Source organism: Phodopus roborovskii, unplaced genomic scaffold (assembly GCF_943737965.1).
Source record: "Phodopus roborovskii unplaced genomic scaffold, PHOROB, whole genome shotgun sequence".
Classification (NCBI taxonomy): domain Eukaryota; kingdom Metazoa; phylum Chordata; class Mammalia; order Rodentia; family Cricetidae; genus Phodopus; species Phodopus roborovskii.
The window spans coordinates 428,781-453,979 of NW_026126638.1; the positions used below are offsets into that span (position 1 = coordinate 428,781).

Genomic DNA, 25,199 nt, shown 5'->3' on the forward strand with positions numbered 1-25,199 from the left:
ATGGTTCTTCTTGAAGATGCTGGACCTCCCGGTAAATGTATCTCATTTATATTTATATTTATCCTTTAGTGGAATTTAGAGATGTTCTGACAGCAAATTGATGTGATTGCCATAGGAGAGCAAGGAATAGAAAGGGGCATTCAGATCCTATGGAGGCATCGATGCTGACTAAAAGTTTGGAGAACTTCATGACGTGCATGTGCCAGCTAAAATCATTCCTCAGTTTTACATGTGTGTTGAATTGCAGTGTGTGGAGGTGAGAGGTTGACTTTTGGGAATTTGTGATGCAAAGGAGACTATCTGTCACACTGTTGAGGGTGCTATTTAACAAGTACTGTTGGTTGAACAGTCGTGACATGAGAAATACCATCCATCCTTTCATGAAACTTACTAACTGTGTGGACCAAGTAGACATGGAGATGGAGGTGTGAGCAATTGATGCTTAGAAGGTAGAGGACAGGAAGCTCAGAAACCTGACCTGTAGCACACAGAGAACACACTCCACATCTAGTTTCACTGAAGCATCTTTTAGCTAGGCAGCTTTAAGACCTGCCTTGAAAATTTGCTTCCACACCCAGTGTTCTCACAAATCTCCACTCCTAGTCTGCATATAAGTTCTGGGTCTGTATCTTTCCTGTTCGCCAAGAAGGGTTTGTCTTCTTATCGGTTTGGTCTTCATCAGACCCCAAATCCTTTACTTCTCAAAAATCTGTCATTAGTAAGCTTCACCTCTGTCCTTTGTTTCATAGGTTGTAGAGGATTTGTCCATTTATGTCCCTTCATTGTGGCTGCAGCATCACTTCTCACTGTGTGTGCTGTCACTAATTCCCCTGGTGAGTATTCCACCAAATTCACTTACGGTCCCAGGCCACTCTGATATGGATTGTCAAACAAGAATTGCAATTCCCTGTATGTTAATTAGCATCTAAAAACCCACACTCTGCAGAGTTGAAGAACCAGATATTAAAAGCACACAATAATATTCTCAGCAGGAGACAGAAAATGATTAGCATGGACTTCCCTCACACAAAGCAATCCCAAAAAAGATTAAAAACAGTGTGGAAAGAGAAGAAGAGAAGAAAACACAAAGTTACTGGGGAAAAGGGAATTCGGAAAATATTTCAATAAATCCAAAACCTAAATTCTAACGCAGGAAGTTAAAAATGTATTGCAGGAAGCCAGGCCTGGTTCCTCAGTTAAGCCAAAATAACAGGGGTGGGGTGGGGGGGAGCATCAGAGGTAATCTGAGAAAGAAGAGAGAAAGGGAAACAATTCTCTAGATTTCTGTTTCAAAAAACCAGTTTTAGTAGATTTCAACTACTTTGTAAAATTCTATATAAATGTGTACAGTGGTTATTTAGGTCCCTTCAGGCTGTTTTTCCATCCCCACATGGTCACTATCAACCTTATTTCTATGGAGTTTATGATAGGAATAAACACATGTAGTGCATCCTGTAGCACACTGTGCATCTTAGTTTAGAAGGTATGAATCACTGCTGTTAAGGATGCCTCGTCGTACAATTAAAATCCCATATATCACTGTGCTGTTAGCTCTTCCAGTTTTGCCATTGTTCTACTTGAAACCTGTGGTACTAATAATTCTACCTGAACACTATGAAATAGTATTCTCCTATTTACCACAGTGGGGTCAGGATGGGTCTCAACTCTGGCTCTAAACCATATGTAAGTAATCTAAAAATGTATCCTGCTCTCTAACTTTTTTTGACGATCATTTGCTGTGTTGAATTGATATTGCAGGAGGAATGCAAAAGGAACTGAGACTAACTGGTGGTGAAAACAACTGTAGTGGGAGAGTGGAGCTTAAGATCCGTGAGAAGTGGGGAACAGTATGCAAGAACGGCTGGGACATGAATGAGGTGTCTGTGGTTTGCCGGCAACTAGGATGCCCAACTTCCATTAAAGCCCTTGGATGGGCTAACTCCAGTGCAGGCTCTGGAGACATCTGGATGGATAAGGTTTCTTGTACAGGGAATGAGTCAGCTCTTTGGGACTGTAAACATGAGGGGTGGGGGAAGCATAACTGTACCCATGAGCAAGACGTTGGAGTGACCTGCTCAGGTAAGGATGTGTCAAAGCAAACCCCACACACATATTTCTGACTCTACTGTCCATATCTCAGAAAAAAATGCTGGATCAAATTCTAGCACAACCACTCACTGCTGCAGCGATTTCATACAAAATATTTAATCGTTCTGAGCATCTGATAACTTAATAATAAAACACTTGCAGAGCTCTGCACATTGGTGTATAATAAATGCTAAAAATGTTAGTTTCTTCATGGACCCCCATCTTTCATTACCATGCTGACTCAGCCACCTTCATATCTTCCTCCTCCTCATTTTGTTAATTAATTTTCATAATGGTAAAACAAAAATAGCATTTACAACAAATTTCAAAAACACCAAGAAATCTTTCGAGGCTCTTACCTGTATAAAGAGCTGATATTCAGTTATGACTTCAGTGTAGTACGCTCTGCTCTTATTTTCTTACATAGTGAAGAATGAAATTAAACTTGTTTTTTGATGTTTATAAATTTAAAGGTGCAACCAGAATCTAATAAGAGAAGGGGAACCAATAGATGTTCAAGGACTCGCTGGTTTCATACCGATCTGCTCTCTGTATGTGTGAAATCCTTCACCCTAATTCCTGCTTACTCCGCAGAGTCCACCTCTAGGGAAATGGTGGCACACTAATCAACAGAAAACTGGTGACAGGCCACTCTCCCAACTTCTGTGCTACACACATCTTGGTTTCATGGTTTTTGTAGGTGATCAGTGCTATGCCCAGCTACTGAGTCCCAGGTTGCTGATCCATGAAGTGGGCTATGTGTAAGGACTGAAGACTATGTCATGTGATGCACTTATGTGTACTTTATTTGTGGCCTCTTGTTCTTATTAATTATTATTGCTAATTGCCCATAATGAAAACAAGCTTTGGTAAGTTGCGGTCTTTGATTGGAGCTTCTAGCTCATAAAATTTAATTTCTTGTTTAAGAAACTGCTTCTAAACATTTTGTTCAACTGCAACTTCTCCAGTGTCCCCAGTTTTCAACCAAAGTCCCTTCTTCATGTAATTTATTCCTCATGGAAACTCATAGCATGAGAAATAAATGTCATTGTAAAAACCAAAAACAAAACATCCTCTTTTTTGCTAAAAAAGATAGTAAATGCCTTGAGGAGAAAAAAAACTTTGATTCACGAAATTGAAATAAATTAATTTTTCCCATAATTTTAAGCTCATAATGTTTTACAAACTGTTGTGTTTATTTTGACATTTTAATCTTTTATTTTTATTATTTTCCAATTTCAAATTCAGCATCAAGAATTCTTTTACTATGGAGATATAGAGGAAATCTTTATTGTCCATTGGATTTTAGCAGGTCAAAATTCTCCAATATTTGGAGATGGGTAGTATCTAAAAGCCAAACACTATTTTTTAAAGAATGGCATAAAATTCCAAGTATCCAGGAAACTCCAAATGATTTATTACTTATGAAAGGACTTTTCTTTTTAACCTTGGTCTTTTCTCTAGATGGATCCAATTTGGAGATGAAACTGGTGAACAACTGGGCCAGACGGTGTTTAGGAAGAGTAGAAGTGAAGTTCCAGGGACAGTGGGGAACAGTGTGTGATGACAACTTCAGCAAATATCATGCTACTGTGATTTGCAAACAACTTGGATGTGGAAGTCCCATTAGTTTCTTTGGCTCAGCTAAATTTGGAGCTGGTTCTGGACCAATCTGGCTTGATGATCTTGTGTGCGATGGAAATGAGTCAGCTCTCTGGGATTGCAAACACGGAATGTGGGGAAAACATAACTGTGATCATGCTGAGGATGTTGGAGTGATCTGCTTAGGTGAGGACAACTCCAGGTTTCCCATTCTTTGTGACAAACAAAAGAAAAAGGTACTAGGATTGTAAGCCTGAGTTCTTGAGAACATAATGAAGTCCAGCCAGCCTCCATCCCCTCATTACTGTCTCATTCAATGTCCCAGCTCTACCATTTGTGGATTCACTAACTGAAATCAGGAAATTTAAATAGTTGTAGGGGGGCCAGAGAGGTGCTGAAGAGACTGATTGTTGATTAAGAGAGTTCTTACTGTTCCTCCAGAGGACTGGGATTTGGTTCTCAGCACACATATGATGACTCACAACTGCCTGCCACTCCAGTTCCACTAGATCTGGCCCCTGCCCCTGATCTCCTTGGGTACCGCACATGTGTGGTACATATCCATAAGCTTAGGCATACGCATAGACATGTAAAAAATTCAAAATAAGCAATTGAATCAGTTTCAGGAAAAATGATACATAATGAAATTTAGTCCCATCATAAGAGAGTGTTTAAGAAAATCTTGATGGGGATTGAAGATGAGTTGAAGAGAGGCAGGGGGTACTGAGGTAGACGGGTGATGAGGGGAGGATTGAAGAAGGAAGGGGTAAAGAGGGAAGGATCAGAGGGGCTAAAGGGGCTAGCAGTGAACTGTTTAAAGCTTTTGTACATGTGAATATTATATGCTGTGCACACTCCCCCTCATAACCCCTTACTTTTTCCTTGTTGCTCTCCCTCTTGTTAGTACTCTCTGTCCTTAGACTGTTTTATTTCTACTTTCATGTCATTTCTAGGTAGGATAGATAGATAGATAGATAGATAGATAGATAGATAGATAGATAGATGATAGATAGATAGATAGATAATATATGATAGAGATAGAAAGATGATAGAGATAGAAATATCACAAATACATAACTTTATGAATCTATGAACCACAGCTGAAATGGCAGTCACTATTTGTCTTTCTGAGGCTGATTTAAAAAGAAACTACCCTTCTCATCATCCTCCATCATCATCGCTTTCAGCCACCTCAACCTGCTCCTTGCCAAACCATTAGCTCAAATCCACAGAACTCCTTCATAAAAATAAAAGTGCCAATATGTCAGTGCCCCTGCAAAGGCTTGGGCTATCCACCGCACACACTGCTCTGCCTGGTGACAACAGTACTCGACACAGGGACCCAGGCTGTTGGCTTGCGTTTATCACAGGATAGTCTGTACAATTAAGGATGGTTCTTTAAGGGGTGTTGTCTGTGGGAGGTGAGAGGAGTAGATCAGGCTTTCCCCCCACTTCTCTGCCCTTAAACTAAGAAGTATCCTATTAGTCATTTGTCTATTGCTGTGGTACAACACCATGGGCTTAAGGGTCCATCACAGTGGGTAAGCATGACAGGGAGCAGACCTGGTGGCTGGAGCAGCAAGCTGAGCACCCACATCTTAAAGTGCAAGCACAATACAGAATGGGAGCTGGGATCAGTGTGATGCTTTTAAAACCTCAAAAACTTCACCCAGTGGTGCACTTCCCTCCAGGAAGGCCACACCCCCTAAGCCTCCCAAACAGTGCCACTAACTGGGGACCAAGTGTTCAAACATCTAACCCTGAGGGGGAACAGTCTCATCCAGACCACCACAGGTACTCACAAAAAGCCAGGTGCACAGCACAACAGGGTGTTGGAGACAGACCATGGGGATAACAGTGAAAGCAGATGCCAAATATTTACACAAACTGGAGTATGAGGTAAAAAACCTAAATGCGGGCAGTTGTATTTTAACAAGATAGAGTGAACAATTGTAACATCGGTTGTAGTGACCAAACAGGCACAAAACTGACTCTGGACGAAGCTCCAAGACCCTTCCAGAAATAAATATAGTGTGCTAACACGTCCTTGCCTTGTGCACGTCTTCTAGCTGTAGAATGGTGCTGTAGAGTGATGGCCTTTATCCATGTCTCTACCCCTTTCTTTAACTTAGCTAGAGCTATTTATAATAATGTTATCCTTATTTCCCTTTCACTGACTTATTTGTTGTTATTATAGAGGGAGCAGATCTGAGCCTGAGACTGGCCGATGGGGTGTCCAAATGTTCAGGAAGATTGGAAGTGAGATTCCAAGGAGAATGGGGGACTGTGTGTGATGATGGTTGGGATACTCATGACGCTTCTGTGGTGTGTAAGCAGCTGGGATGTCCAACTGCTGTCGCTGCCATTGGTAGAGTTAACACCAGTGAGGGATCTGGACCAATTTGGCTTGATGGTCTTGCCTGCAAAGGAGATGAATCAGCTCTTTGGGACTGTAAGCACCAGGAATGGGGAAAGCATTATTGTACTCACAGAGAAGATGCTGGTGTGACATGTTCTGGTAAGTTAAAAGCAAATCAAAGAGAGAAGAATATATATTCATTAGAAATAGAAATAAGTACAAGTTGTGAGGAGTGGACATAATTAATTCATTGTTGGGAATTCCTTCACAGCTGAGAAGAATCTCACAATTCTTTATAGGACAGACATTTGACTCCATTTTCTGTATTACTAGGAATACTGTTTAGACCCACACCTTAAATTATAAATCTATGTGGAGCCCAAAAAGTTAGCATTTTAAGGGACTATGATGAATGGGGTGTGTGTATAGCATTTTTAGTCTTTAGAATTATGTACCATTTACAATAGAATTCACAATGTGCATTTGTTTATTAAAGCCTCAGGAAATAAGTAATCCAAAATTGGGTATGCTGGCACATACCTGTAATCCATACCACTCGGGAGAGAGGCTAGGGCAGAGGATGGCAAATTCAAACACATTTTGGGTAACTTACTAAAACTCCAACTTCAAAGTTAAACCAAAAAAAAAATGTAAAAGAGGCATCAGGCATACAACCCTTGTCTACTTTATGTAAGGGACTAGGTTCAATCCATGCAATGCCAAGAAACAAGCAAGCAAACAATAGGAGGTAGGTAAGTCATAGTTTCCTGTGTCTTGGTATCTGGGAAGGAGGGAAGGATGATGTGTTTTCCTGGGTTCCTTCAGCCTGTGCTTACACTTCTTCTGCAGATGGATCAGATCTGGAACTGAAACTTGTAGGTGGAGGCAGCCGCTGCTCTGGAACTGTAGAGGTAGAGATTCAAAGGCTAAAAGGGAACATATGTAGCCAAGGCTGGTCCCTAGGAGATGCTGATGTGGTCTGTAGACAGCTTGGATGTGGGTCTGCCCTCCAGACAAGTCCTAAAATCAACTCCAAAAGTAAGGCAACAGATACGTGGCTCTTTCCTGGCACGTGTAGTGGAAATGAAACTTCTCTCTGGCAATGCAGAAACTGGCAATGGGGCGGCCTTTCCTGTGACCTCTTTAAAGAAACCCAAGTTACCTGCTCAGGTAAGACTTAAAGGCACATGCCACCATTGCCCAGAGATAGCTTACTTTCTATGCTTTTTCAACCGTTTGAATCAGGATGTGCAGGTGCATTGCCTGTACTAATCACATAATTGGGATTCATTTTAAAAATAAATTTGATTGCACTATTTTTCTGAAAGGAATAATGTATTTGACACATATCTTTATGTGTCTGTATCATGCATATGTCATATATTGACAGACTACAAATTATCCTTCAGCTGAAAATGTACGGAGGGTTTCTGGAGAGACGGTTTAGAAGATAAAGCACTTACTATACACTCATAAGGACCTGAGTTCAGATTGAGAGCACACATAAAAAGCACACTTGTAACCTCAGCACTTGAGGCTTATAGCAACTATTCTCAAAGTTAGCAAGAGAATGCCTCCCAAACTTCACAGGCTTCTAATCCAGCTGCCTTAATCTGTTGTCAAAAGGCACATGTACAAACATTGCTAGGCACTGATACCAGCCTTTGTCTGTCTGTTGTTGGTCTCTGACTTAAGGCCACCTGAAACCTTAAGGCTGAATGAAAGCAAAAAGATCAGAAGGCTATGGTAGGCTTGCTGCTTCTGTGATGGAGAACCAATTTCATCTTCTGATCTGGCTGCATTTTATCTGGCTGCCTTTTATGACCAACTCAGCTGAGGGACAAGACATTTGGAGTGTTTCAAATGAGAGTTATTTATCCTTCTCTGTGTATAACATATACTCTGTTATGTAGGAGGGAGACCTAACTAACTGTTTTTACACTTGTTCTTTATTCAGTTTTTTAAAGGAAGAATACATGCTGGTTTAGTTACTCTGGCAGATGAAAACTTAACTTGTTAATCCAAAGAACCAAATCCATAGACAAGATTTTATTTAATAACTCACATAAAAAATCAATGCAGTCATACATTTGTTGGGAAGAAAAGTCCCTAAAAAAAAAAAAAAGTAAGACTCCAGTATTTTGACCATGTATACAGAATAAGTGATCTAAAAAAAAAAAAAAAAAAAAAAAAAAAACACCTGTAATAGATGGACACATGTTAGCAGATTCACAAAAATGGAGTTCCCAAGTATCTTATTTGTGTGGAAAAGTGTCCCTTTGGACTTAGATTCAAATGTTTTAGGACTGGGTAAGAGGGATTGTACACAGAAGGGATTTGTTAGCACTAATAACATGTTTTCATCAAGAAAGAAAGCATGTTGGGTTTGGCTCTGCTTTTCTCTGGTTGTGTTACATTTCATTTGAAATGGCTACATATGAACACACCAGAAGCTACAAGAAACCTTGAAGGCAGGGTTTAAATGAGTACACACGATCCATAATAAATGATTAACAGGTATTTATCAGGGAAGCACTTACACAATCAATAGTAAATAACCTCTTCAGTCTTCCTGCTCCTGAAGATACAATCTCTACCCTTCTGGAGTTCTGACTACTGCCCAAGAGATGAAGCCAACACCTCTGCTTCCTTATAAGGGGTCATGTCTACATATCTGAAACTATGCCCCTAGGATGCAGCCACCACCACAAGTCCACTGGCGAAATACGATGCCAATAGAGAACCTAGTTTGACTTGATCTCAGAAGCTGCCTTGACTTAGAGATTAGGGGCTATCCAAGACGACCAAGTACATAGGAGCCAGTGATGTCTTCTCAACTCAACAAGAAGTTCTGGGCTCTCCAATTCAAAACCCATTGATCATTTGTGTATAGCATTGTCTATGAGGCATGTGATAAAGCCCCGTCAGACAGGAATGGGAAGAGGACAGGAGAGTCCCAGACAGCAAGTGTAGTGCATTCTTTTGAACGTCTGGTGTTCAGTGTTCAAAATGGAAATATGTTGAAAACGTTTGGACAATTGTTGATTAGGTTGGCATAGACTTCAGACTTCAACAAGTGACGGGCTGACAGGGCTGACAGATAGTCGGCGAACAGACTGTGTGTTATGAATGAATGCAAGTGACATAGTAGAAGAAAAGAGCAGTTCTGATCTTAGTTTTCTTCAAAAACCAAAGCTCTAGAATTTTCTTAGGAGGACAGGTACATTGAGAAATGTGAGATGCTCAATTTGCTATGCTCGGTCTAGACAGAAAATCCAGGAGGTGCGGTGTGGAAAATCGCTGAGAACCCACCTTACATCTAGTCCCACCATGAGTGAAAATGTGGAAACTGTACCTCTCACAGAAACACTATTATTTTTCAGGTCACAGGGAACCCAGATTGGTTGGAGGGGAAATACCATGCTCCGGTCGTGTAGAAGTGAAACATGGCGATGTGTGGGGCTCCGTCTGTGATTTCGACTTGTCTCTGGAAGCTGCCAGTGTGGTATGCAGGGAATTACAGTGCGGAACAGTTGTCTCCATCCTAGGGGGAGCACATTTCGGAGAAGGAAGTGGACAGATCTGGGCTGAAGAATTCCAGTGCACGGGGGATGAATCCCATCTTTCACTGTGCTCAGTGGCGCCCCATCTAGAAGAAACTTGTAGCCACAGCAAGGATGTCAGCCTAGTCTGCTCACGTAAGATGCAAGAAATGTCTTCAATTAGTTCCTTTGCTGTGAAGGATAAGGAGTCACAAATGTCTTTTCTAAAGCCCCATCTCCTTTCAGGATACACAGAAATCCGCCTGGCAGGTAGCAAGTCCTCCTGCGAGGGAAGAGTGGAGATCAAGGTTCTGGGAACCTGGGGGCCCCTCTGCAACTCTCACTGGGACATAGAAGATGCCCATGTCTTATGTCAGCAGCTTAAATGTGGAGTCGCTCTGTCTACCCCAGAGGGAGCACACTTTGGGAAAGGACCTGGTCAGGTGTGGAGACACATGTTCCACTGCACGGGGACTGAGCAGCACATGGGGGACTGCCTTGTGACTGCTCTGGGTGCACCGGCGTGTTCTGAAGGGCAAGTGGCTTCGGTAATATGCTCAGGTGAGAGAATGAAGGGCAGAGCCGATCACAAGCCCCTGCTCAGTGATGTGCTTTAGAATCAGATGAGCCTGAGGCAGGGATGAAGCAAAAGGAAGGGAAATGGTGTGTCTGGAGGTTCATGTGATGTGTGCTAGAGCGGTAGCTTCATTTGTCTTATTTGAAAGAAAGTGAACTTGATTTTCATCAGCCTCATTGCTGTCTAGTGCTTACTGCAGCAGTTCTCAACTTTCTTAACGATGCAACCCTTTAATACAGTTCCTCATGTTATGGTGACCTCCCAACCATAGAATTATTGCACTGATACTTCCTAACTATAACTTTGCTACTGTTACAAATAATAATGTAAATTTCTGTTATGTAGGATACCTGATGTGTGACCCCAGGGAAAGGGTTGCTTGAGCCCCCCCCAGGGGTCATGACCCACAGGTTGAGAAGCACTGGCTTACTGTACCCTAAGCTTTCTCAAAGCTCCCTTCACTTCCGGGTGCCCATTAATCTGCCCCATCCTCTGTGACCTGTCCACCTTCCTCTCTCTTTCTAAAGCTATGTTCATCTTCAAACCATCGACAGGACTCTCCATCTCAGCCACATTCTTCACCATAACCTTTTGATCTTATATGCCTGACAATGTTGATGTTTTCAGGGAACCAATCCCAGGCGCTGCAGCCATGTATTTCATCATCTTCGGTCCAAACCACAAGCTCTACCATTCCAAACAAAAGCGATGTTCCCTGCATAGGTAAGGATTTGTGATCAACCTATGCAAATGGTCTGACTCCTTCAAAATGCATGTTATTGTTATCTTCACTTTTCTTTCCAGCAAGTAGTCAACTTCGTTTGGTAGATGGAGGCGGCCGCTGTGCTGGAAGAGTAGAAGTCTATCATGAGGGCCTCTGGGGCACCATCTGTGATGACAGCTGGGATCTGGTTGATGCCAGTGTGGTGTGCAAGCAGCTGGACTGTGGTGTGGCTATTAATGCCACTGGGTCTGCTTACTTTAAGGAAGGAACAGGGAATATCTGGCTAGACGAGATTAACTGCAGTGGGAAAGAATCTCATATTTGGCAGTGCCACTCGCACGGCTGGGGGCGCCATAACTGCAGGCACAAGGAGGATGCTGGTGTCATTTGCTCTGGTAAGTTCTGCACATAGCTCCTGGTCACATTCGAATTTAAGATGACTAGGGAGCAAATGGGAGTGAATGTGTACCAGAAATAGACCCAGAGTAGTCTGTTCAGTGATTTCCAAAGTCAGGACCCCAAGGCGTTTGCTTGACATGCTGTTAGACCCTCATGCATTGGCCAGTATACAGTAAAGAGCAAAATACAGAAACAGGTCTGAATATCACAAAAATGCTAACAGTGAAGTGCTTTTATCAATATGTTAGAGCTGGATATTGGAGCCAATGGCTCACTTGATAGTTACAATATGAATAAGGCAGACTAAAAAGAATAAAAAGAATTCTATATAGTATTTCAAAGAAAAGAGATAATTACATTATTTAAATAAATTTTAAAAGCAGGTACATGAGTTTTATTTGCCAGCAGGGCAACTATTACCATAAAAAGCCATTGCTCTCACTTTGTACACATAACAAGCTTCAGAGACTTTCAGGAATCAGAAAAATGCCCCCAGTTGTGGTATGTTAAGGAAAATAGTGAATGACTCAGTGAAGTAATGAAATGAAACAATTCTACATCAGAAGCAACTGATCCCTATTTAATGACATAAATCTGCTAGCAGGCATCTGCAGAAAAGTAGTGTGTCAAAAAAGGAAATGTTTCCTCTTAAGATAATGTGTGCAAAGTGTTGGCTTTAGCACCTGCATCTCACTAAACTTTCAGTATCAAAGACGTTGTCTCAAACCCCATACCAATATTAGGAGTTTGAGATGCATGTGCCTAAGCCCTGGCTTGAACATAGAATGGCTCAGTACAGGCTCTGAGACTTCCCACCATATTCCTGAAATAGTTTCTGTGTCAATTACAAACAAACGAGAGGGATGGGAACCCTGATCCCCTCTTCCAGAGGACCCAGACTCAGTTCCTAACACTCAAATGGCAGCTCACAACTGTCTGTAACTTCAGTTCCTGGGGACCCAACACCCATAGCAAAACACCAATGCACATAAAAAGACAAGCAAACAAGCAAAACAAACAAGAATTGGATAAGACTCCCTGGGTTAAAATTACAGTAATTTGGGGAGAAAATCCAAATTCTCTAACTGACAAGAGCTTGGATGGGATTTTGAATCTCACAAGCGTCCCAGAGCACTGACAGTCTTCAAAAGAAATACCCGAGAACAAAGCTCCAGATTAAAAAGCCGGATGATCTGCAGAAGCTAAGCTGCATTTTACTAAGATCTACTGGTTTATCCAGAAGTTGCTAACAAATTACTAGGAGTTGACACATTGTATCTGTTACAGCAATTCTTACATTAGAGAAAGGGGTGTTTTCTTCAGAGAAGTTGTGAAACTACCAATTCTTCTTTTCCCCCAGAGTTCATGTCTCTGAGGCTGACCAATGAAGTCTCTAGGGAGAACTGTGCGGGTCACCTGGAAGTGTTTTACAATGGCACATGGGGAAGTGTTGGCAGCAGCAATATGTCTCCAGCCACTGTGGGGGTGGTATGCCGTCATCTGGGCTGTGCAGACAAAGGGACCTTGAAACCAACATCTTCAGACAAGACGTCATCCAGGCTCATGTGGATAGACAATGTACAGTGTCCAAAGGGAGTTGTCACCTTATGGCAATGCCCCTCATCTCCATGGAAACAGAGACAGGCCAGCCCTTCAGAGCAGTCCTGGGTCATCTGTGACAGTGAGTATCTACTGCCAATAGGAAATTTCTGTTCTACCGCCTTCTGAGAAAACATGAAATTGTATTTCCATGTTCATACCCTGGACTGATCTGTTAGGTCTCATTGAACAAGAATGGGTAACTTCCAGACAATTGTTAGGATTTGAATAGTTGGTTTATGTGTAAGTGTATATATACGCTTACAAGATGAGTAATCATTATTCATACTTTCCCATTTGTGTACTTGAAAGTTCTATTTGATTGCTTTCTCTAAGAAGACCAAGAAGAGAATACATGATTAATACTGGACTGTTGAAAGGCCCACTTTCCTTCCCCCACATTGCTTCCAAATATTATCTTTCTGTACCGATATTAGAAAAAACTCAGAATGGTTGATCCTGAACTGTTTTTTATTATGCATCTTCTCAAGCTGTGAGACTGATATTTCTGTCCACATCACTCCTGCCCATGTGAGAAAATTTAACTGTCCACATTAATAATGTTGACTTCATTCACTTGCAGTTTCTTGAATCACACAATGATTCTTTTTTGTTTTGTTTTGTTTTTTCGAGACAGGATTTCTCTGTATTGTTTTGGAGACTGTCCTGGAACTCGCTCTGTAGACCAGACTGGCCTTGAACTCACAGAGATCTGCCTGCCTCTGCCTCTCGAGTGCTTGAATTAAAGGCATGCACCACCAATGCCCAGCACAATGATTCTTTTTAAATAATGCCTTTAATAATTCCTTGAGAATCTCATACATTGTATTTTGATCATATTCTTCCTCTCCCTCAACTCCTATGCTGTGGGCTGCATTTTTACCATTGTAATGGTGTCTTCTGCTGTGCAGCAGCTCTCCATTTCATGTGGTCCCATTTGTCAAGCATTTGATGGAATATATCCACTTTGATGAAAAGACATACACTTTTATTCTAAAAACTATGAGCATATCTTTTTTGAAATTCCCATTAATTTTAATATATTTTATTAATTTTTTGTATTTCATACATGCATACAATACATTTTGATCACATTCACCCCCCTAATCCTCCTCCATCTCCTCTCAGATTCAACACCCTAACTCCCTTTCTGACTCCATGCCATTTTTCTTTTCTTTCTTTCTTTCTTTTTGTTTTTTCATTTTCATTACCCATTGAGTTCAATCTGCTGCCCATATATTCATGGGTGTAGAGACATCTACTGAAATATGGTCAACCTCCGAGGAATCATATCCCTAAAGAAAACTGACTCCCCAACCCCCAAGAGCCACCAGCATCATAAGCTCCTCAGTTAGAGAGGGATCACAATGCCCTCCTTGCCCCATGCTGGGATATTGACTGGCTTGATCTTCTGCGGACACCCACAGCTGCTATGAATGCAGTGGTCCTGCCATGTCCAGGAAACATTGTTTTGCCTCAGTCTTTCCCAACCTCTAGTCCTTATAATATTTCCATCTCTCCCCACAAGGATGATTGCTAAGCCTTGGAAGTGAGTGGTGTAATGTAGATGTTTCACCTATGGCTGTAAACTCTCTGCACTTTGACCAGTGCACATTAAATAGTTTTTAAAGCAATCAAAGCTCTGTTCTCTATAGCCTTTCAGAAGCTTTCATCTTCTCAGGGATAACCCAGATGTCTTTGTTTTTTTCCCCATCCCCCAGACAAAATAAGACTTCAGGGAGGACATACGGACTGTTCAGGACGTGTGGAGGTCTGGCACAAAGGCTTCTGGGGGACAGTGTGTGACGACTCCTGGGATCTTGATGATGCTCAGGTTGTATGTCAGCAGTTGGGCTGTGGTCAAGCTGTGAAGGCATTGAAAGAAGCTGCCTTTGGTCCAGGAACTGGGCCAATATGGCTCAATGAAATAAAGTGCAGAGGGAATGAGTCTTCCTTGTGGAATTGTCCTGCCAGACCATGGAGTCACAGTGACTGTGGGCACAAGGAAGATGCTTCCATACAGTGCCTGCCAGGTGGGTGTCAACAATGTGGATTGATCAGGACTCTTCTGTAGCAAAGACAAGCCAGACATTAAAATGTAATGCATTCATCCTTTATCTGTCAACAAGGGGGTCTGATAGGAAGATAACCATGGTGTTTCCATATGAGGAAAGATGAAAACAGTTGCTGTTACACAGTAGCTATCACTGAGAACAGACAACCTATATATCTGTGTGCAAGAGATGAGTAACTGGGAGACCCAAGATTTAGTTTAGAAAATGCAGTTCACTTGCCTAAGAGACAGTGAAGGCCCATGCAAGGAAATATTGGTATTTGCTTTATCCGTGGCCCCCAGAATTGAGTTTCTTTCTCTTTTCTCCTGCAGGAGCACCTCCAAAATCAGAGCATGGTAAGCATGGGGCTGTATTATTTAGAATTCCTCATGTTTAGAAGACTTTGGGTCAGAAGGAGTTCTGAGGCTGGAATTTTGCTTCTGGGCTCATGTACATGGCCAAAGAAAGTGACTGAGGATTTATCATCTTTCTTAATGTTTACCTCTGTGTAGGCCACTCAGTCCTCATTGCGCTCTTGATCTGTGGGGCCATTCTATTGGTCCTGGTCATCACATTCCTCTTGTGGACTCTGAATCGAAGACAGATACAGCGGCTTACAGGTCTGAAAAAACTTATGATCTCTCTAACATATCCAAAGGATTAAGGGGTTCCTGGACTAATTATAACTAAGTAAACAAATTACTCAAGTATGAAGATACCAGAAAGCAGGGATCATAAGACATTTGAAGAATTCCTCAGAATATAAGGAGCAAAGTTTCCCCAGAAGGAAAAAAAAAAAGCTCTGGCTACCATAAGTTGTTCTGCATTCTATGTGTTTAATTGGAGGAGTTAATTAATGGAACTGACAGTTTATAATGAATATATAATTTATGATTTAGAATGAAGGTTTGTTCTTATTTAATTTTCTCTAACCATAATAACCTTAATACAAAATTTTATTATTCTGTCAAACAATGTGCTAGGATCTGAAAGCAAAGAAAAAGATAATAAAATACTGAAATGTTTTTGTTTAATGGAACTTCAAGTTTAGTAGACTATAGATACATGGCACTGTAGGGTTCTACTAATGTGAATGAGAAACAAAGGGATACAGAGGAGGGAGAGATGATCTGACATTAGAAAGGGGGTGGGAAGATGTTAATGATGGTTCAGGTAACTGAGCAGAGAGTCCTTCCAGAGAAAGAGGGTGTGCGCAAGTGCGGGGAAGTATAAAGGACGCCATAGCTGTGGTCGAGTGAAGTGAGGATCGAAGAGAGAAAATGCTTGCCAGGCTAGTGTAGAGGAGGAACAAGTTATGAAATCTTTGCGTCTGAGGGGCCAAGGATGCCTGGTCATTAGAGTAGCACGTGACAAACAAAGTGGTCACGCTGCACCTAAGAAAGACCTTGCAACAAGGGCGTGGATGATGTATGTTACAGTTGTGTAGATTGGTCCTCTGTGGGACTCCTGACCGCGGGAACAGGGGTTGTCTCCAAACCTTTTACCATTTTGGGACCCTTCTCCTGCTGGGTCACCTTGCCTTCACACATGGGGAGGTGCTCCATCTTAGGCCATGTTTTGCTCATACTCATGCTCATGCGGCACCTGCTGTTTCCTGGATGGAGACAGAAGATGAGTTGGGGGATGGAGGGGAAATGGCGAGAGGGGCTGGGAGGGGAGGGGAGGGGTAGGGTGCTGCAGCCAGGATGTGAAATAAATAGATAAATTTAGAAAAGAAAGGGGGTAGGAAGAGTATGCATGAAAGGTTGGAGTAGGACCACATCGCTGACGGGAATAGCTGTGATGAGGAACGGAATGAAGGAGAGGATGTCCTTCCGGTTAATCACCGGCTTCCTCGGTAGGAAAATGGGTTGTTACATCATGGCGGTAGAGACAATGGTCTCTCTTATGCAAGCAGGTGGGTTGGAAACTATGGCCTAGGTAGTGATTGAGACTGTTCAAATTGCTGGTGAAAGGCTCAGCTGCAGGAGGGTTGGTTTTTTACTGATCCATAACCTGGGACCTCTGTTGTCAGTCTCCTCCAGAGGAGAGATTTTGATACATCAAGTTCAATACCAGGAGATGAATTCGAGGGCGGACGATCTGGACCTGCTGAAGTCCTCAGGTCAGTGGACTCTGTAAGAGGTCTAGAACCTGGAGGAGGCTGAGCATCCTGCTTTGATTAATATTTGTAAAAGTTCTAAAACCCCATAATGTAAAGTTTGTGCTGCATGGGAAGAAGAAAGGAAGAAAGGAGGGATGGTTCAATCGTTAATGGTTGCACTCACACTCAAAATGGCAAGAAAGGCAGCCGGGAGCTGAAAATCATTTTTAGAAAACATAAATTGCAGCCACAAGGAAGTCTCTATCTATCCTCAAAGGCTGATCGCCAAAAGGGGTGTACCGACCCAGTGGCACTGGACCTCATTATCCTGAAACAGAAATCATTTTTCTAAGACTGTTACAGTGACTATTTAAATATTCTAGCCTTTCTCTTCTTAAGAATAACTAGGCTGTGGATATTTAAGGCCCACGACATGACGCTGTGGGAAACACATAGGTGCTGTAAAAGTTGCTACACTGAGGCAAGTGAGCGTCTCCATCACCCCCGCAAGAATCCTGCCCACAGCGCGGTGTTACTGCTACAAGCTCCTCCATCCACTAACCCAACTCATCTTTGCATCCTCTCCCCTGTGTCTTTTCCTTCCAAGTTTTATCCACTCCCACTCCCTGTCATACTCGTCCTTGAATTTGATTTCTATTATATTTTTTTCTGAAGTCTCAAAGTTCAAGTTTTCCATACTCCATCCAATGAGATGCCATTGCAGCCCCCAAAGCCAACCTTATCTTTCATTCTAGATGAAATGTCCTAGTATTCACTCAGATTCTTCAGGCCATTGCTGCTCCTATGTCAGAACCATATTTAAGGATCAGTGCCAGTGCTGGGCCCTTAGCTCACACCCTTTACCTGCCTATTCGTGAGTGGTTTGTAGATGCTTAGAGAACTCCTGAGATACTTGAGGTTAGGGCTGGCATATATTCCCAGTAATTACCTTCTTCCTTCCAGAAAATTCCAATGATTTTAATGCTGATGGACTAACGTCTCTGTCTAAATATTTTCCTATTCCTGGATTTAAAAAGGGAGCAATTCAGAGGCACACTGAAAAGGAAAATGATAATTTATAACCCTCAGAGGTGAGTGAATCATTATTCAAAAGAGGCATACTCTTTTTGAGACAGACAACTCTTCTTGTGTTAGAGAGAAAAGGATGCATATACATATATGCTTCCAGATGAATGTGCATTTGTGTATATAAGTACATGTCTATGTTCAGATATAGGCTAGTAAATTTAGTAAATAAATATGCTCACCCATCGATAAGATGTATATGTGTCTGCTTATCAAGAACAATGATACATCTATAAGGCTAAGGAGAAACAGGGTAAATAAATACTTTGAAACATCACAGGGATCCTGTCAGGCAGTTATAACATACCTCTTATTCATGCTATGATAAAGATTGCACAAGACACTATAGATGACAGAAATTTCTTTTATTTATTTTTTATTTTACATTTCGATCCCAGTTCCCTCTCCCTCCTTCCCTTCCTTCTCTCCCTTCCTCTGACTCCTTCTGCCCCCTCACATGCACCCTAACCACCCTCCCCTCCCATCCCCCTCACCCCAATTCCACATGTAGGGCAATGCCCTCCAGGTGGGGTCATGTAGATCTGACAGGCCATTTGAAGTAGGAACTAGAGCTTCTCTCTTGTCTCTAGGTTAAGGGAGTATCACTCCACGGGGGATGTGCCCTCAAGGTCCTTTTGTGCACCAGGAATACATCCTGGTTCCACTGTCTGAGGTCCCTTAGACTGCTCAGTCCTTCTGGCTGAGACCCATATTCAGGGGGGCCTGAGTCAGCCCCATGCCAGATTCCCATCAGCTCATCTAGAAAGTTTAGGGAGATTATAAAAGGACGTGATATTTAGGTTAAACTTTAATTATGATTGAAATATGAACCATTCTGGGGAAAGAGCATAATGTGTGCAGACTATGGAGGCATGGATGATAGCCACACCTTAAGGAAACAGGGTTCCACTGAAATGCACACAATACACATATTTATATCTATGCTTAAGTAAGACATGCTTGGACTCACACTTTACAATTACCATGCATGAAGAAGGTTCAACCAAAATTATAAAAGCTTAAGAAGTAAAAGGACAAGGAACTTTGTTAATTTACACATTTTTAAAAAGATGATAAAATGTACTTGTAGGTGCACTTTTCTGGGTTTTTATTTAGTAATTACACAATATAGTTTTATATAAATATTATAGATTATATATATAATATGGAAATATAAGTCAAGACAAAGAGTAGAAGGTAGAATTCTTGGAAAATCTATAAATATAAAGTGTTGGGCTGGGTTGTAGCTTGGAGGTAGAGTACTTGTCTAGTGTTTATCAGGCCCTGAGTTTAACCACCAACACTATAGTGAAAAGACAAACACTTATGCTGTGAAGTATTTATGACCACAAAATATAAGGAATTCATTGTGTATATATGTATATACATGAAGTTCTTAAAGTTTCTACATTGCATGAACAGTGATTGGTGTTAGTGTGTATTTATATACATTATACATACATATGTATACGTACATATATACACATGTGTGCATAATGTCTAAGGAACAGTTGACCAAAGCTACATAAAGGCATTTTGCACAAGATGAACTGAATCAAAAATTTGAAGGCACCGGAGAGATTGTTCAGTAAATAAAGTGCCTGCCACATAACATTCAGACCCCCAGAACCCATATTAAAAAAATAATAAAAATAAATAAAGTATTACACTGTAAGCCCAGCACTGGAAGAGACAGGTGGATCCCTGAAGCTCACTGGCTAACCAGCCTAGCCTATCAATAAGCTTCAGGTTCAGTGAGAGACCATGCCTAAAAAAAAAAAAGTTGTAAAATGGAGAGAGCTGCACCTACATGTACACATCCATACCAGCAAGTGCTCACACAACTAATAAAAAGTAAGCAGATAAACAGAATAAAGAGAAAAGTTTTAAAGTTCAAATTGATTGGTATGTCTAGAGAATTCAAATTATAGTTTTTAATGAGATCTTACTTCATACAAATCAGACTAACAAACATTTAAAACAGCATCAGGACCTATCACTGATGAGAACTAAGAGAAAGGGGCAATTTAAACCACTGCTGCTAGAAGAGGCACAGTGGCCTCTAGAGAACACAATTTACCGACAGTAAAATAATAAGACCTTCATAAACCCTTTGGCTCAGCCAATGTCCCTGTAAGAATTCTTCCCTTACAAATAAAGTCACTAATGTAAGGACCTTCGTCAGGAGCTGTGTCTTTCACATTGTTGTTCATTACTAATGGCCAAAAATTAAAGATATCAACTGACAGCTGAAAGGTTGGGAAACCTCTGGTTTAATTCTAAAAAGGACAATCATGAACAAATGTAAACATGATTCTGTTCAAAAGACCATGTAACTTGCAACGTATAGTAAAATGTTCTTATCAATAACTGAAAACATTTCTGTGTGGGTAGAAATAGTTACAATTCTATCTACATTGTAGCCTTGGGATTCTGAAAAACTTCTGACTTACAACTTCAACTGTATTAACATTTCCTGAGGTGACAGGTCCTTAAACATCACAAAGGTGTGGCATTGGGAAATGACACCTTTTTCTTTTCTTGGTTTTGTTTTGTATTGTTTTGCTTTTTAGGCAGGGTCTTGCACTGTAGCCCAGGCTAGCTTCACACTCACTACATAAACCAGGTTATCTTCAAACTCATGACAATCCTCCTGTCTTAGCCTTGTGAGTTCTAGATTCACAAATGAGTACCACTGCTCCTGACCTTTTGAGTGTTATTTCTTGATCTTACTGTCACAGCATGAAACAAAAGTACTTTTCACACACACGCAAAAGCTCAAAACTCTTTGCATTGAATCCTCTGCTCAACAAAGGCATCATGTTTCCTCATATAAATGAGTTTAGATAGATGGTATGATATGGTGCATTCTTCTATGGGAAGACAGAAATGACCTTTTTCTTCTTATGGGCTAGGTTGGCATTTAAGAAGCCTGGACATGACAGCCAGCTAAATGAAGCAAGAGCAAGAGCCCAGTCCTTGCACAGATGACCAGCTCTGCATCTCTATGTCATCCTGGTACTCTATGGGACTTACAGAAACCCTATTTGTGAACATGACCACTCAATAGATATGGGAAAGAATTAAATAAACAATATTGTTACTGATTTAATTTCATTTGTTTGTGTATTTGTTTGTTTTGCTTACTTATTTGAGATAGGGTCTTACTATGTAACCCTGGCCAGCCTGGAGCTGGCTATATAAACCAGGCTGGCCTAGAACTCACAGGGATTTACTTGCCTCTGCCTTCCAAGAGCTGGGATTTAAAACATGTACCTCCACACCTAGTTTAACTTTTTTGTCTTGACTTTTTATAAATTCCTGGTTGGACTTTTCTGATTTTTTATAGTTTCGTGAATATAATATGTCTTTTCATCCAGCATGCTAATTTTCAAGTATTATACACTACCTTCTAGTTGATTTTAAGTAATAGCTTTCTTGTAACCAAATTAAAGAAGTCCTGACGAGAGATGCCAGTCTGTAAATATGTTTCTCTTATTGGTTAATGAATAAAGCACTGTTGGCCAATAGGAAAGCAAGATAGGGGGGGACTAAGAGACTAGGAGGAGAGAGGAAGAAGTAGGGAGGAGTCAGCATGTACAGACTGGAGAGAACAGGGGTCTGGGCCCTCTCTCTGGTAAGATGAGACCATGTGGAAATACTTAGATTAATAGAAATGGGTCAATATTTGAGACAGAGCTAGTCGATAAGAAACTAGTAACTGGCCAACAGCTTTATATCTAATACAGAGTCTCTGTGTGTCATTTGGGGCTGATGCAGTAGTGGGCCCAGGCCAGCAGGGAAAAACCTTACTCCTAACATAATGGCGTCCAACGTGGGGCCTGAACCCACGATCCTGGGATTAAGAGTCCCATGCTATACCGACTGAGCTAGCTGGGCTCTCTCTCCCGTAAGATAAGACCACATGGAAATACTTAGATTAATAGAAATGGGTTAATATTTGAGACAGAGCTAGTCGATAAGAAACTAGTAACTGGCCAACAGCTTTATATCTAATACAGAGTCTCTGTGTGCCATTTGGGGCTGATGCAGTAGTGGGTCCAGGCCAGCAGGGAAAAACCTTACTCCTAACATAATGGCGTCCAACGTGGGGCCTGAACCCACGATCCTGGGATTAAGAGTCCCATGCTATACCGACTGAGCTAGCTGGGCTCTCTCTCCCGTAAGATAAGACCACATGGAAATACTTAGATTAATAGAAATGGGTTAATATTTGAGACAGAGCTAGTCGATAAGAAACTAGTAACTGGCCAACAGCTTTATATCTAATACAGAGTCTCTGTGTGCCATTTGGGGCTGATGCAGTAGTGGGTCCAGGCCAGCAGGGAAAAACCTTACTCCTAACATAATGGCGTCCAACGTGGGGCCTGAACCCACGATCCTGGGATTAAGAGTCCCATGCTATACCGACTGAGCTAGCTGGGCTCTCTCTCCCGTAAGATAAGACCACATGGAAATATTTAGATTAATAGAAATGGGTTAATATTTAAGACAAAGCCAGCTGATAAGGAACTAGTAACTGGCCTACAGCTTTTTACATCAAATACAGCATCTCTGTGTGTTATTTGGGGCTGACACTGTGGTGGGGCCAGACTAGCAGGGAAAACATACACATAACTTTGGATTTTTTTAAATAGAGGGATACCGTCATCAAGTCCATACAGAAACTGTGGCTGCCTGTATGGGGTCTTTAAAAAGGAAGAACATGGAGGGAAGGGGAGGGATTTGAGAACAGCAGTGGGGACCCCTGAGGAGAGGGTTAGGAGTGGGCATAGGGAATTAGTGTGGTCACATGCATCACACTCAAGTATGATATGTCTATAAATGTAATTAATAAAAAATGGAAGGCAGCTGTACTGTGGTCATTACTTTTTATTGCTACAACTCTGTTCACTGGCAGGAAATGCATAAAAGTACCTGTGGATGAAAAGGACTAAGTAGTTTAGTTCCTCAACCTTCAGGAAAGTATCATGGACACTAAAACCATGCATAAACTATGATGTTTCTATATAAATATAACTACTACAAAGTCAGTTCACATATTACAAAAAATATTGTGATAATATTCACATGAATATAATGGTAAATATTAACATAAAGACAAAATACTTAATTCAATATTAAGCTTAGCATCTACAAACTGTTGGTTATCCTAGACTTTTATGCAGCTTATTTTTTAATTAATTATATTTAAAATTACAAACACATATTTATCACAGAAATATGATGTTTTGAAATAGCCATTTGAAGTGAGATGGCTAGATCAGTCTAATCAGTATATATTACTTTGCATGTGCTTCTCTGTCCTTAGAACATGTTAAAACCTACTTGCCATCCATTTTCAAGGCTCAATAAATTGTTACAAATCACAGCCACATGTTAAAAAAATGTATCTCTTGAATTCATTCCTCTTATCTAACTGAAATTTTGTGACTATTTACTGACATCCCATTCTGGCTAGTTTTATATCAGTTTGACACAAGCTACAATTATCAGAAGGAAGGAACCTCGATTGAGAAAATGCCTCCATAAGATCCAGCTTTTTCCTAATTAGTGATTGGAGAAGGATGGCCCCTCCCCTTATTGATGTAGCTGTCCCTTAGCTGGTAGTCCTGGGTTCTATAAGAAAGCAGGTGGAGCAAGCCAGTAAACAGTGCACACATGCACACACACGCGCGCACACACACATAACTCTTTGCCTCCAGAATCCTGTTTCAGTTCCTATCCTGACTTCCTTCAATGATGAACAGTGATGTGGAAGTGTGAGCCCAATACATCCTTTCCTCCCCAACTTGCTCTTTAGTCATGGATGTAGCTGACTTCCTTGGGTTGGTGTTTTCCTTCTGCTACTTTCTGTAGGTCTGGGTTTGTGGATAGGTTTTGATTAAATTTGTTTTTTTTTTTTTCAAACATCTTGTTTTCTCCATCTATGGTTATTGAAAGCTTTGCTGGGTAAAGTAGTCTGGGCTGGCATCCGTGATTCCTTAATGTCTGCATAACATCTGTCCAGGACCTTCTGGTTTTCATTGCTTCTGTTGAAAAGTCGGGTGTAGTTCTGATAGTCCAGCCTCTTTATGTTACCTGGCCTTTCTCCTTTGCAGCTCTTAATATTTTCTTTATTCTACATGTTTATTGTTTTGATTACTATATGGTGAGGGGCTTTTTTGGGGGGGGGTCCAGTCTATTTGGTGTTCTGTAAGCCTCTTGTATCTTCAAAAGCATGTCCTTCTTTAGATTGGGAAAGTTTTCTTCTATAATTTTTTTGAATATATTTTCTGTGTTTTCAAGTTGGACTTCTTCTATCCCTACTATATTTAAATTCAGTCTTTTCACGGTGTCCCAGATTTCCTACATGTTTTGTGTTAAGAATTTGTTGGATTTAAATTTTTCTTTGACCGATGAATTATTTCCTCTATCATATCTTCATTGCCTGAAATTCTGTCTTCTGTCTCTTGTATTCTACTGTTTATGCTTGTGTTTGTGGTTCCTTATCATTTACCCAGATTTTCCATTTCAAGATTCCCTCAGTTTGTATTTTCTTTATTGCCTCTATTTCAGATTTCAAGTCTTGAATGTTTCCTTCACTTGTTTGATATATTTTTCTTGGTTTTAAGGGATTTGTCAATTTCTTCCAATTTTTTGTTTGACTTTTCCTCCATTTCTTTAAGGGAATTTTTCATTTCCACTTTAAAGGCCTCAATCACCCTCATGAAGTTATTTTGGGTCATTTTCTCCTACTTCATCTATGTTGGTATATTCAAGTCTTGCTGTTGTAGCACCATGTTTCTAGTGGTGCCATATTGTTGTATGTGTTCTTATCTTGTCTATGCATCTCTCCCTCTAATCACTATAGGTAGAACTTGTGCTTCAGGGATCCCCTCTTTCTCCTATTGGTGTAGTTTTGGGCTGTGACTCTGTTGACTCCTCCTTCATACACAAGCAGAGGAGAGACTCTGGTGAAGGCTCCTCCTGGTGGAAGTGGGTCCAAGGCTCAGGCAGTCAATCCTTGAGATGCAGGTGGATGCTCCTCCCATTGGAGGTGGG

General features: G+C 41.1%; 1 protein-coding gene and 3 non-coding genes across 4 annotated transcripts; 1 reads left to right on the forward strand and 3 right to left on the reverse strand.

The window, feature by feature from the left end:
- Cd163 (CD163 molecule) lies at positions 1-21,125 on the forward strand. The gene is given in 18 exon segments (XM_051173064.1): positions 1-31; positions 750-833; positions 1,759-2,079; positions 3,553-3,876; positions 5,888-6,208; positions 6,899-7,219; positions 9,433-9,747; positions 9,838-10,152; positions 10,796-10,891; positions 10,973-11,287; positions 12,652-12,972; positions 14,612-14,923; positions 15,277-15,300; positions 15,457-15,564; positions 16,980-17,069; positions 18,012-18,091; positions 18,093-18,139; positions 21,050-21,125. Coding segments are annotated over 18 exon segments (3,501 nt in total).
- An 836-nt stretch (positions 21,126-21,961) lies between these two features.
- Trnak-cuu (transfer RNA lysine (anticodon CUU)) lies at positions 21,962-22,034 on the reverse strand. The gene has a single exon. It is a non-coding gene; the product is annotated as a tRNA-Lys (tRNA).
- A 200-nt stretch (positions 22,035-22,234) lies between these two features.
- Trnak-cuu (transfer RNA lysine (anticodon CUU)) lies at positions 22,235-22,307 on the reverse strand. The gene has a single exon. It is a non-coding gene; the product is annotated as a tRNA-Lys (tRNA).
- A 200-nt stretch (positions 22,308-22,507) lies between these two features.
- Trnak-cuu (transfer RNA lysine (anticodon CUU)) lies at positions 22,508-22,580 on the reverse strand. Its single transcript has one exon. It is a non-coding gene; the product is annotated as a tRNA-Lys (tRNA).
- Between the last annotated feature and the right edge of the window lie 2,619 nt (positions 22,581-25,199).